The 14,887-nt window shown below is 35.5% G+C and overlaps 1 protein-coding gene across 3 annotated transcripts in view; it reads right to left on the bottom strand.

The window, feature by feature from the left end:
• The window catches only part of LOC110371350 (atrial natriuretic peptide receptor 1), a 239,061-nt gene that overhangs the window by 139,237 nt on the left and 84,937 nt on the right, over positions 1 to 14,887 (bottom strand). The window contains exons 4-5 of one of the 3 annotated variants that reach the window (XM_064040918.1): positions 12,149 to 12,332; positions 6,037 to 6,242 (exon numbers count right to left, since the gene is read on the bottom strand). In XM_064040918.1, the coding sequence (XP_063896988.1) occupies positions 6,037 to 6,242; positions 12,149 to 12,332 (390 nt within the window). Of the gene's footprint in view, positions 1 to 5,630; positions 5,831 to 6,036; positions 6,243 to 12,148; positions 12,333 to 14,887 lie in introns of those variants that run through there. The other 2 variants (XM_064040919.1, XM_021327543.3) reach the window with 2 other exon arrangements.

The following is a 14,887-nucleotide window of genomic DNA, read 5'->3' as shown; positions in this document are numbered from 1 at the left end:
TTCATGACCGACAAGAGACGGATATTCAGTGATGTCTCTGTGATCAACAGGGTAAAAACCGGAAGCGATCACCGAATCGTAAGAGCCTCACTGAATATCAATGTTAAACTTGAAAGGTCCAGTCTGATGAAGTCTACGCTCCGACCTACTCGGTCCCATATTCAAAACCCGGAAAGCTTTCAACTCGAGCTCTCTAATCGCTTTGCTTGCCTCGAGAACTTAGTGTCAGTGGACGAGATCAACGACGGGCTAGTGGAAACTGTCCGCACGGTAGGGGCTAAGTTTTTTAGACCTTGCCGTAAAGATAGGCCTCATAAACTGACCGACCAAACCTTAAACCTCATGGCTGAACGACGCTTGCTACAGTTGCAGTCTTCCCACGACGCGAAGTCATATAGGCAGCTCAATAGACGAATATCCAAGTCCTTGCGACACGATCTGCGTCTCTTTAATACGAATCGTGTTAAAGAGACCATACAGCGAAACCAAGGCTCCAAAGTGTTCGCAAAGGACAAGTCTATTGGGCAAAGCCAGATGACTAAGCTGAAACGGGAGGATGGCAGCATAGCGTCGACCAAGGCAGAGGTTTTAGGCGAGATTGAGAGGTTCTATGGACAGTTATACACTTCGGTCGCAAAGCCCGTCAACAGCTTGGCAGGAGATCCAAGAGCCAAACTGTCCCGACATTATACCGAAGATATCCCGGACATCAGTCTGTACGAGATTAGGATGGCCCTGAAGCAGCTTAAGAACAACAAGGCGCCGGGTGAGGACGGAATCACTTCAGAGCTTCTGAGAGCAGGTGGAACACCGGTACTTAAAGTCCTCCAGAAGCTCTTTAACTCCGTCCTGTCCGAGGGCAAAACGCCTGAAGCATGGAGCAGGGTGGGGTGGTGTTGTTCTTCAAAAGGTGACAACTGCCTGTTGAAGAACTACAGACCCATCACACTTCTAAGCCATGTTTATAAGCTGTTTTCAAGGGTTATCACGAACCGTCTCGAACACAGGCTTGATGACTTCCAGCCTCCCGAACAAGCCGGTTTCCGAAGAGGCTTTAGTACCATAGACCACATCCATACGCTGCGGCAAGTTATACAGAAGACCGAGGAGTATAACTTGCCATTATGCTTAGCGTTTGTGGACTATGAGAAAGCCTTCGATTCGGTGGAAACATGGGCGGTACTTGAGTCACTCCAGCGATGCCATATTGACTATCGGTACATCGAGGTGTTGAAGTGTTTGTATAATAACGCCACCATGTCGGTCCGAGTACAGGAGCATAGCACGAAGCCGATTCCATTGAGAAGAGGCGTAAGACAGGGGGACGTTATCTCCCCGAAACTGTTTACCGCCGCAATGGAAGACGCCTTCAAGCTCCTGGAATGGCAAGGACTTGGCATCAACATCAACGGCGAATACATCACTCACCTTCGGTTTGCCGACGACATCGTAGTCATGGCAAAGTCGATGGAGGAACTCAGTATGATGCTCGAGGGCCTCGACCGAGTTTCACAACGGGTGGGCCTGAAAATGAACATGGACAAGACGAAAATTATGTCAAATGTCCATGTTCAGCCCACCCCAGTCTCTGTTGGAAGCTCGGTACTCGAAGTTGTTGACTCATATATCTACCTAGGACAAGTAGTCCAATTAGGTAGGTCCAACTTCGAGAAAGAGGTCAACCGCCGAATCCAACTCGGCTGGGCAGCGTTCGGGAAACTACGCAATGTCTTTTCGTCCGACATACCTCAGTGCCTCAAGACGAAAGTCTTCAACCAATGTGTGTTACCAGTGATGACTTACGGCACCGAAACGTGGTCTCTCACTATCGGCCTCATCTCAAAGCTCAAAGTCGCTCAACGAGCTATGGAGAGGGCTATGCTCGGTGTTTCTCTACGTGATCGAATCCGAAACGAGGAGATCCGTAGACGAACCAAAGTGACCGATATAGCCCACCGGATTAGCAAGTTGAAGTGGCAATGGGCAGGCCATATTGCTCGCAGAGCAGATGGCAGATGGGGCCGAAAAGTGCTGGAGTGGAGACCACGGACTAGCAAGCGCAGCGTAGGACGTCCACCAACGAGGTGGACAGACGACCTTATAAAGGTCGCCGGAAGACGCTGGATGCAGGTCGCTTCCAACAGGTATCTGTGGAGATCAAAGGGGGAGGCCTATGTTCAGCAGTGGACGTCCTATGGCTGAGATGATGATGAGATGATGAAATAAGATGAGCCTTAAAGTCTTCTATTAGAATAATAACAAATAATAAAAAAAGTATCAATTGCCAATTTTTTTCTCTGTAAAAGGGTCAACATTTTGACGTCTTTTCTGTCTCTATCCTACATCATTCAAATGGATATATTTTTAAGGATTGAGATCGTGTTCTGAGTCCTAAATATTTGTTTATGTGCCTAAAAATGTTATATACTTAACGGATGCCCAATCTACCAAATCACAAAACAAAAACCTCTAGACCATAAATACCAGTGTACTGTGGTCTAGAAATCTTTTTTATTATTTGGAATGCAGGCGCATTAGACAGATTCGCGTCAAAAACAAGCCCAGACCTGATTAATAGTAGATAATATTTTGACATTCACATAACAGTATTTAGCCTGCCACAATATGGGAGCTATAACATATATTTTTTTGAAAATCATGTTTTTTGTTTCTCAGTTTTGCGGTGATGTGGTATTTTTTGTACGATGATGAGAGAGATCAACGCTCCACGGGTCATTTAGGATTTTATTGTCATTACTAGTTATTATTTGAGTTAGTTTTTTTCTGGGTTTTCCTTAAATATGTGGTGTGTGTATATTCTTGTGTTCATAGATTAACTAAGCTTTGCTACTCAGCCTTCGATTTGGGGATTAGATTTTTTTCCGTCAAGATAATCGTAAAAATAATTGCTTTCTGACCTCATACAACATCGATGAATAACCTTCCTTTTATTTTGGAATCAAATAAAATATAGGCAGCAATTTATAATCTGTAGGGGCATTAACAACTTGACAATGATGACCATAAATTATCAATATTTTTAATCTCTTATCATCCTTTAAACCCTGTTCCAAAATCTTTTAGATCAAATTACTCGTAAAATAAACACAGCCTTGTGGCAAAAGACCGAATATAGAAAACTTGGATTCTCACCTCATCCCTGAAGCATCATTAGCCATTATTTCACAAGCCTCTAACCCTAAAATGGAAATGATAACCGATATAAGGGCGTATACTTTGGGACCATGGAGAACAAAATGACTAGCGAAGGTGCCATAACAGAAAATCTTCTAAGAAAGAAGCAAGCCGAAACGCGGTGCACCGGCGACGAGGAAAGTTACTATCTCAGCTCTTATGGGCCCTCTTTGGAACCCGCATATTTTTTTGGAAAAACAAAAATCGTTGACAGATGTCTCAAAGACCCCGAGCGCTCCGTTAGTTCAATCGTTTTGATCATGCCCTCCGTTCGTATTTGACCTAGAAGTAGGCGCAGACCTGCATTATGACTCCTCCACTCAATTTTCCTTACTCCATGTTTGGGGTAAACAAAAAAGGGTACCTGCTGATAATGTGGGTCCTCTATAGTTTTTGTTGCTTCTGTAACAGCTGTGCGAGATTTATGTTTTATGATATTATTTGACGTTAAACTTGAGGCAAGAGTATCTACGGTCGTTGTGGATGATGACAAAAAATAAACTTATCTTGTTCTGTCTTGGCATTAATGTAAAATTGGTTTATTTTAAATAGGGTACTTGCCTACTTAAATGGGTAGGTAAATCCTAATGACATTATAATACACATTACATATTTAAATAGGTACTATTAAATAACAAGATCTACCTAAGTATGACGCTTAAACTGAAAAGGTTCTAGATTTTAGGATTTAGACCTAATGTAAGTTATTATCCAAGGTTTGCACGTGAGGATTACGGAAAGGTTACTTTTAGACTTATTTTTTGCGTAGATGTTTATTTTACACATAATACTCTTATATATTCCCTAACTTGAGTAAGAATCTTTAAGAGCGTTTTATTAGTGAAATTCAATTCAAATCAAGCCAGCTTTAGACGAAGAGGGATTATAGAATTCTAACGTATTGAAACAAAATTTAGAAGTAATTTGATTTCAATACTATCATATAATTTTTATTACAATTCTTTCTGTTTTTTTTTTATTAATAAAACCTTACCGCAGACTCGGGAGTCCGCGCTTTTATTTACATTTTTAATCTGAATTTAAGGGCAATAATTCATAACATTTCCTTCATCCGTATAACTTAGGGAATCGTAATAAAACGAAATTTATCGTCGACGAAGATGTTTTCAGATTATTGTGATTGTTATTACAGACACAGGTGCGCTTCAGAAACATTCCTACAGCGGACGTTAAAGTAACGAGCAACATGAAAATTCCTAGTATCGTAAATCCCCACGAATTTGTTGGTTTTATACACTAATTAGAATTTTCGTATCAAAAATATCGTATACATATATAAAATTTTGTTTAGAAACAAGTCTGTTTTGTTTACTACAAATCAAATTATCCTAAAATCATATTGTGGAAAGTGCTGAAATATTTTGAATATTGGAAAAACATAAACTATTTTTGCAGAATTTGTACTTTGTATTTTTAAGTTTATCAGACACACTTGTTAACAAAAACATAACATTGCTTAGTAAGTAAATCAATTACTTAAGTCAAATGCCTAGATAAGATAAATAGGAAAACCATAGCGAAACCGAATCACTTTCTTAATCCAACCGCTCGATAGTAATCGGGTCTATTCAGATAGTCCCAAATTGGACCGTCAAAGCAACTTAGATAACTAAAATCACCGAAGCAACTGATACTAAGCCTATAAGTTAGACACTGGACAAATAGACGATTAATTAATTTCAACCTTATTACTAGGATCATAGAGTGGGAAAATGATTGAGTATGAACTTATTCAAGCAATGCTTCGTATGTCGATTAAAATGTAGTGCTGATTTTCATGGATATTATGCTTATAGGTATTATGTAGATTTGTGTATGAGATTTTCATTAGCTATGTATGTATATCCTATTTGGTTCTAAAGATAAAAAATCTTCATAAAACTTTTTATATAAGTACATAAACTAGTATTTAAAATATTAAAAAAATAAACTAAGTTTTCTTTTTTAATAAAAAGTCCCGTCAAAAAATATCTGTAGGAAATAAATTGGCTGGCTATGTAGTCGATGTAAAAATAAAACTCCACGTAAAGCTGGAAAGTGTACCGAAAAGATAAATATTTGAAAACCGTGTGAAAAACTGTTTCAGTGCAAAATTCAATAGTCACACGTGCGAACACTCGTGGCAGGTTGTAAATTGGTGCTTCAAACAATTCGGCTATGCATTGTGATCTAGAAAGGGCAATGTCGCTAAATACCTATTAAATGTAGGGATTTAAGTAGGTACTTAAAATATGTTTAATTGAGAAACTACGATAACTTGAGAAAAGTTTTAATCAAACGAAATAAAACTACCTAATTCAGTAGTAGATGTCATTTGCCCAACATGTTATAGGTAAGCATAGCCACAATGCGTAACCAAGGTTTATTGCAAGTTCAAAGCAGTAAAACATCCCCTCCCGTTCAAAACAACTCACTCGCGAAATCGTTTCCTACTATCTGAACCAACATGTCTTCGAAAGATTGTTGGGCCATCATTTCCCAGCCGAAAACTTCTATCGACGAGCCCAACATGTAGCCGTGGATAGTAGCGGCCATTAAGTACCCGCCAGAGCCCCCCACTAAACTTTCGTAAGCCGGAGTATCGTAAAGCAATGCCGCACGACCCCATCCGAATCTGTTGATAACCGGATTCATTTTAAAAAGATGCTAGCGACATCTGTTGTTGAGTAGCAGAACGAAAAATGTTCTAGGTTTTTGCTTTCACACTAGTCTCAGTGTAGCAGCGCCACCTCTTGGCCGTAGTTAGAACTCGTTTTACTTACCGCTGTAACCAATAGATGGCGGGAGTAGTAGGATGAATGTTTTTAATTCTAAACTTACTTGTGTATTTGTAGCCGAGGTAAAACTTCAGGTTTTCTGTGTAGTTAAGCCCAGCATCTGATGTGGTGTCCCATGGAGTGTAAAGGATTTCTTCTTTTTTCAGAAAATTGGCGAAGGACTTCATCATGAGATGGCACGTAGATTTGCCGGCGACGTGCAACTGTGATTCAGGCTCGTTGATGAGTAGCAGTTGCTTCCACTCGAAGCTAGATGGCGTGAAAATAAAAACGTGTTAGCAAAGCCAAACCGTGAAAAACGTGCAAGGAAACAATCACAATTCACGCAAAATTATCCTAATACCATATTATTTAATCATGTAATTAGATATTGCAATAAATTTCATGTTGAATTTACATTACGAATCTTTTTGTTTAACTACTGTGTGTTGAAGTTATTGCAATGAAAAAAGAAAAGATAAAGATAGGCTTTGGGTAACAAATTTAACAAGTAAAATGTCTATGGGTATATGTACGTACCTAGACGTTTATTATGGTTAGAGGCAGTTGAGATAGCCGACAAACAATGCAAAAGGGCCCATGTGTTAAAACGACAACAAAACCTTTTTGTTTTATCAGAGGCAGTTCATGGGAAAGACAAGTACCTACCTACCACAAAGGATAACAATAGTTGTTACCTAGGAAGGGAACGAGGGACAATCAGTTAAGACTAGATAATTCTAACATTAAGTAAGTAGGTAGGTATGTGCCAACCATAATCTTAGATCCATGTTGGGAACACAACATAAACGTCAGTTTTTGTGAAATAACTCTTTACTATTAAAGTTTTACGTTCAATTTTCAAATTAAGCAGTTGTTTTCAGAAATATTGTCAGTGAAAATGGATGAGGACTTAATAATTTGATTTAAACGCTCCGTCTGTCAGTTCTTATCTACATATTTTAGTCTTTAAGTTCCTTCGAAAAAACAAAAATTCTAAAAACCAAACAATAACTAAATTCAGGAACCCACAAAATTATTCAGAAAATGTCAAGTGGCGTACATTTTAGGCGAAAGTACGTACTTTGTTAAATAAATACGTAGGTATAGATAAATCTAGATAAGGCTGAAAGCCCAACGCTTATTATTTTTGGACATTTGAGTGACAACGCTACAGATAAGTTTATGAATTCTGTTTCTATTATTAGAAGGCAAAGTGCGGTTTGTTTGTCTTTCTATTGAAATGTTCAGAGTTACATAATATGGAGTAATATTACCTACATCATTCAAGCTGTTTTCCGAGATTTTCTTTGTTTTAAATTAATGGTTTTATTTAAGTCATCCGGATAAAATTTTATCTTACATATTATATTTATTTGAAATAAAAACCTTTGAATTGGGCAAAGTCAATAGTAATTATTTTATTTTGACTCCATAGAAATATTACTTCAATAACAAGTAAATTCATTTTTTAGCTATGTACCAATTACTGATCAAGGCTTTGTTATTACCACAGACCATAGAAAATGACGAAAATAAAAAAGCCTAGATTTTTTGCTTTTAATTAAAGCCAAATTCCTAATTACAGATCCTTTGAACACGAAATCATGAAATAAAGGCTCTCTTTTAATCTACAATAATTTACGATTGGGTAATCGTAATTTAGGAAATGCGTAAAATCCGTCTGTTTATTTTGATACCAGCTTCTGCTAGCTAGGTAGCTACATCCCGTACCCGGATAAAAGTAAGTAGGTACCCTTTGTTACATCTTCAAGCACTAGACAATCTGTGTACCCAATTTCGTTTATATCGGTCCAATGTCATCGACACGAAAGAAGAAGAAGAATCGGTTCAATAGTTTTAGCGTGAAAGAGCATCAGACGGACTGACAGAAAGTTACTTTCGTATTTATTATTAGCGGCAATACTTTCTGTCTGAAGGTGAATTTCCCTATATTTTACGTTGTGTTTTATTTTACCCGGTAAGAGCTATAATGCGGTTTTACTTGGTGTCTGGATAAGTAAAGGTATTCCCTCAAGACTCAGGAAATATTTGAAACCTCGGGAAAATTTCGACGCAGAAAACTGAGTGGAAAGTGAAACTAATATAACCAATTTTATAACAAACATATAAAGTTATCTATATAAAATTCAATAACGTAACTTTCCAGTTAATAAATAAACACGCCTTTGTGTAGAAATAAATAATGAGTGTAATTAATAAGTTTAACCCGCCCAAGACAAAAAGCTCGGTTGTATTCTAAACACGAACTTTATGAATGAATCCCGGAATTAAAATAATCTCTTCCAAGATCAGAGTCGAGTTTACTAAACGAGGCGTTAAGTATTTTAACGTAACTGGCTTTCAGAAATTGAAAAAAAGTTCGTCAAGTTTGTACAATATTATAACACTGTCAACTTTTTGTTTGCTTGTTCAACCGTGTTTTTCGCAAGAAATGTTATTATTTACTGTACCAAATCATTTAATCCTAACAAAAGAGTCCCTCGTTGGATTGACTGGATACCCGATCGCTGCAATGGTGTGCATTTACCGCACATTGATTTTTGACTTAAATCAAACTATTATTCGACTAAAAGCTTGCAGTAAGTATATAAGCCCTAAAATACAGCGTATGTAAATAACTATGATTTATAATAAGTATGATTTTCGATACTAATTTTACTTTCAATTAATTTCCGTACCTCACCTTTACCGAACTAAACCTGCTCTGTATCTTGTCTATTATCGTGACTTTGATATTAATTAATGGAAGAAGTTTGTGAACAAAGTTACAAGGTAATACCATTTTGTCCCTTGTAATTTTATTATCAATATAACCCAAAACAAGTAAAGGCTTTATTTTGTAGGGCGTATTTTTAAACGGGTTACGTAGGTAACTGGGTTGAAGAGATCAGATAGGCAGTTGCTCCTTTTAAAACACTATTACTCTGCTGCATGCGGTTAGACTGGATGCCGACCCTAATATGTTGCAAAAAGACTAGTCAGATGATGATTTCTAATAGCGCTGCACCTAAGGTTGCGGGTTCGATTCCCGCTATATCACCTACTTACATATAGTTTTTTGATTCAATCTGGACATATTATAATTTTTAACCAAAAAGCTGCCGCTTTTGGCACTTGAAAGTTTGATTATCAATTGCCCATACCTAACCATAGTATAAGTTTTGCTTGGATAAAAAATAAAAATACGTAAGGACTTTGAGTAAATAAAACTCAACTCGATGATAAAATACCACTTTTAGATAACCAGAATAAGATCCCTTGTCTAATTGCCAACCATTAAATTGGTTCGCGCGTCACTTAATTTCAACTACCCTCCGAAAAACGCATTTAACGTCCTAAATGGCCATAGTCCCACACTATCCGAATGAATGGCTATACTATAATGGTGAGCCATTTTCTCAGCTTATAGTAAGCCTTACACTTAGAGCATTTAAACCAATAGTGCCGCAATGAACACAAATAATAGTTCGAAAAGTTCTTCCTACGTAAGCGAGAGAGCGAGGTAACGCAACAAATACTGATAGCTCACTCATGGATTTTCAATCACATCAACACACGTACACGACTGCAATAACAAACACAAGCATAAATTTAACCTACACATTTAAGTATAGTTGTACATAGAGCTATGAGAGGCGCTTTCGTACTTTTCGCATAAAGGAAGGTAATGGCGTCTCCAGTTGGTTGAATTATCTAAGGCCTTACAGAAGTTATGGGATAGAGATAACGATTAACGTTCGGTCAGCAATCAATTGCCTGTTAGGTGAAGGTGCAGCGCAATTTATCAGCGGGAGCGATTATTTGAGCTGATTAAGTATTTATCAAAATGGGTGAAAATGTAGGAGTAAGTAAAGTCTTTTTTTAGCTTAGTCTAGGAAAGTTTTTATAACCTATAAATTATAATGATAAACTGAAATATGAAAAATGTTTAGTGAATAAAAACAGTAATAAATGAATAAAATACGATTCAATTTGTAAAAATTTGTTATGTATGAAACTAACTACAAACTAACATTTTCTCATTAAAATCGCTTTTCAGTAAACATTTTTCTATAAAAATACGTAACCTAGTAAGTTTGTAAGTCTTGTAAGTTGTTGTTAAGTACTAAGTTTTACCAACGCCAACCATTGCACCAAACTCATAACGTACTCACAACTATTTCAGTGACTTCCAACAAAAGGTAGAGAAACATCGTGAGAAACAGTTGACAACTGATCTTAAGCTAGTGGGAGATCAATACACGTGTCAGGACTCCACTATTTAAGGGGACAAGGAGGTCCTAATAGGAGAGGAGACCTTGGCAACAATAGTAAATCCAAACTAATATTATAAATGCGAAAGTAACTCTGTCTGTCTGTCTGTCTGTCTGTCTTTTCTTCACGCCTAAACTACTGAACCGATTTGTGTGAAATTTGGTACAGACATAGTTTGAAACTTGAGAAAGGACATAGGATAGTTTTTATTACAAAAAAAAAATATTCCGGACATATAGCGCCATCTATTGGTCAAATCAAAAATCTGCTGGTAGTCACTATTCCACGCGAACGAAGTTGCGGGCAAAAGCTAGTAAACAATAAAGGATAATTATTTAGTTCTTGTTTAGACGCAGTGATTTCGAAGAAACTCACTAGAAATGGACATAAGGTTCTTGTGAACCCGTAACTAGTAGGTTTATAGGTATAATTTGCAATACGGCTGAACCCAATTTTAATGCAATTCAGAATAGCCTATCTATAGGTAATCCTAAACTAAAATAGTAAAGAGGAAACTTTTTCTGTTTGTTTGTTTAGCCTGAAGATGCTACACCATATCTAGGTGACATGGGGCATTTTATATTTTATCCGGATATGAGAAGTAATTTCCACGGGACGCGCGTAAAGCCGCGGGAAACACCTATTGAGTAAATAAAGGTAGTAGTTTTAAAATTGAGCGCGATTAGATCTTTTGTACCTATGTATCCGAAACACTGTTAGTTAGCCTAATAGCCTAAATCCTGTTAGTATTTCGAGGAAACAACGAAAAGTAAACTTGAATTTACTTTGTTGTTTGTGAGCTCGCCGTAAAGGTTGTCAAAGGTAACTGGTTGAAGCTTGTATTTTCAACCTTTCAGAACACCAGGTAGAAAGTACTTAAAAAACTACTAGACAAAGTTTGAAGATTTAATACAAGTCTGATTTATGCCATGAATAGTTAAAAAAATACCAGAAAATAATATAATTAGTTGCTAACCTAGGTACTAGAATTTGAAGTAATTAATGTATTTCAAAAATATTCATGGAATTTCGTATCAAAGGCCCTACAAAATTATATGTTAAAATACCTGAGCTTTAATAAAATCTTTTGATGCTTTAGCTTTTCAAAATTACTTTATCTTTTCAAACATTTTGAAAACTTAATACCTACTTTAATATATTTTGCAGTCAAAGACAAGATTATTGTACCCGACACCGATCAAACCAAATAAGTGCTCACTTACCTTTAACGGTGAAAACTTATAAGTATCTACGTCAAACACAGCTTGAAGCAAAGAATTCTATGAAAATCTTTTCAATACGTACCTCTTGAACTTTTAATGACGATAAATCGAAGGGAAAAACTCACACGCGACAACTTTTTCAATTTATTTCAGTTTCAACGATTGGTTACGAAGGAAACATTGAAAAAGCTGTCTTAAGTGGAGTCTTTAACACCCTTATGATTTTAAGAACTTACCCCCTTACTTATAACATCTGTAATCACCTTCTAAGCAACATTTTAACTAATCACTACTTAAAGTCTTAAGTAGTGATTAAATGTTAGTTAAGACATGCTTAAGCAACGTTTATAAGTAAGAATTTTCTTAAAGAGCCCTTAAGTATTACTTATATTTAATTCACGTTTATAAGTAAGGCTGTTAGTTTTAACAGAACATTTACGTAATACCTATATACATACCTGTATCCTTCTTAACGAGCCGAACTTTTTTAAATCGCCAGAAAACTTTTATCAGAAGTCAAAACATAATATGTTTGATTAATCAACCTTCTACATTTATTGCTCAAATCAAATAGAAGTTTTCGGATGATTTAAAAATCGGCCCCAAAAAGTATCTTATTCAGCATTGTATTGATATCAACTATGAGATAATTTTAAAAAGAGATTAAATACTCACTGTCTCATCAAATCAATGAGAAAATATGCCAAGTCTTCAAAACCAAGTGGTCCTGCCCGCACCAGCATATAAAACTCGTCTTGGCAAGTTTGCTTAGGCTTGACAAAGTCGAAAGTAAAACCACCGGTCGTCACTAGAGGTGTGCCCATCCCGCCAAGAAACTTAGCGATCCTGGCTACCGATGCTGTGGACAAAAGAAAATTGGATTTGTAGCAATATTATCATCACATAAAAGAAGAAAAAGAAAGAAAGAATGAAGTATTACCTATGTTAGTATTATTTATTAAATAGGTATGTGTGTTATGTTAAGTACGTGTAAAATTCCTTGAAATTATCTGTCTATCAATGTAAACCTTCCGTCTAAAATAATTTTTATAAAAAAAATCAGGTCTGTTCATTTGTTTAACAAGAATTCCTTCTAAACAGGGAAAAAATTCCAGTATGTTTAAAGTACCTTTTAGTAACACATTAGATAATTATATTTTGTTGTAGTTTCCGCGAAATCTGCGGAAATATCTGTACTTACAAATAAAAATCCAGACATTAATTTGAGAATGGCTACGAAACCAGGAAAAGGTTGTGATATCAAAAAAAGGTTACTTTGACTTGACAAGCAATTCTTGATAGTGTATTTTTTTTACATTTCCGTCTCAAAGGATCACGTACGCGCGTTCCTATTAAATATGAACAAAAGGAACTCTTAAAAGTTCGTCGTTTGAGACGCAGTTTATAACTTACGTAAAAAGGTCTTTCTATACGACTTTCTTTGAGTATGTTACATGTCATTGTTCTAGTTTTTCTATGTGAATTTATAGAATATTTTTCCTCGAATTTGGGACGTTTTACTTTCAATTTGTTTCCATTCCTACTTGTTTGTTGATCCTTAAATAATGTATGAAATATTATGTACATAGCTGGGTTTGTGCCGCTTTTACAGCGATTGTTATCTATTGATAAAATTTGGCACAGATATGTTCTTGGTATACATATGATCCCTTTTATCACGTTGTTAACTGTACCTAATAGACCTGGACATCAATATAACCAAATTTCTAAACAAATTAATTCAATCAACGTTAGTTCTAATCAGGTAACGTTCTCCAATGAAATCAATAGATTCATGATATCAATTTAATATCGTGACAAACAAAGACCATTGTTGTGAACTATTAGTTACAAACTAATAATCTAGAATCTAGATATTTCTGTAAACTCTGTGCTTTATGAACTATCGCTATTGTTTAAGCTTAGTACTAGGGTAGGGTGTACCAGTAAAACAGATTAGTGACAAAGTAGTTTTTATTTCGAGGAAATTAATTGAATTTCATATTTTAAGAAGATAATGTCATGTCTAAGCATTGGATTCAATAATAATAACCATATTTACATTTTAAACCTCAAAACTGAAGTCATGTGTGTAAGGATTATTATTAATGTATGTCGGCTTCAAGCTATTTCACGAACTCACATAAAAAGAATACACAAAAGAATTATGTGTTATTTTGATGCGTACCTACCTATTCTTACCTACCTACTATGAAGTTTCATCAAACAACATTCAGCATTTTTATCCCATGCATGCTCACATCCAAACATTCAGGGTTATAAAAATGACTTTACACCAGAATGTAAAGTCTAGTCTCAGTACCAACGTTCTTTTATGTACGAGCCTAGGTACCTACAGTTGAGAAAATGGAAATTTTCCATTTCAGCTCTCATGTATCCTTACAATGAGTATTCTGTGTAGGTTAATATTACAGCCTAAAAATTGCAAGTGTTGAGAGGATAAGCCTTCTTTTTTTATTTATACAATATAATGAAAAGATTTGATAGTTGTTGTATTTTTATTAAATTAAGAAGTTTAATTAATTCATTATTAAAATTATTTAATACAATACGAATAATAATAAGAATATTTCGCCTTTATCTGAAAAACTTATTTTTCTAGTAAGAATGTAATAAACTTCTCTACAGTAAGTGGCAAGAAAAACAGTAACTGAAGCCTGGTATTTTTTTCACGAAAGCTCAATTTGAATTTTCCCTCCATTTAGTAAAGCTTATGAATATAAATAAAGCTGTTTTTCACTTTAATCTAAATTATTTACTTCAATATTAAGCATACTTACAATTTTTTTTCTTTTCTTGACCCAAAACAAAGTTTCTTGCAATTTTCCACCTACCCATTAGACAGGTCTCTTAATCTCCTGAAATGTGTAGCTTATAAAATGTTAATAGCCCCTTCCTCGTAGATTCCTCTCCATAAATTGCAAGGTACAAGCCAATAAATCAAACGGTAACAAACAGGTATTGGTATATAAACTGCGTTGCAAAAAAAAATAGGCATCCTTTGTTTTATAAAGATTTTTAAACCTTCGCGAATTTTAAACATATTTATAAACAAACGGGACTTAAAAACGAATCTGTATGTGTATAAGGTACGACTTCGGTTTTATTGGATAGATGAAATAATCTAAACTTACTAAACTTTTTAATTTTTTATTGCAATGTTGTACATAATGAGAATGATTGAATTTTAAAATATGACAGTAGGTAGATACTAATTAAAACTAAAACTCCTAAACGTCGATTAGTCGACCTATTCGAAACTAATATGAAAATTTCAAAAACTTTTTTCTAAATAACTAAAATTCGGAAAACGTTTTTATAACTGCCTTTCGCGATACATTCCAATGCTTTTTAAACATATTCATAATCTGGAAAATGCCGAAAATCGCAGGT

Source organism: Helicoverpa armigera, chromosome 23, assembly GCF_030705265.1.
Source record: "Helicoverpa armigera isolate CAAS_96S chromosome 23, ASM3070526v1, whole genome shotgun sequence".
Classification (NCBI taxonomy): Eukaryota; Metazoa; Arthropoda; class Insecta; order Lepidoptera; family Noctuidae; genus Helicoverpa; species Helicoverpa armigera.
The sequence above is the reverse complement of the archived record's forward strand: the minus strand, read 5'-3'. Positions and strand labels throughout refer to the sequence as shown.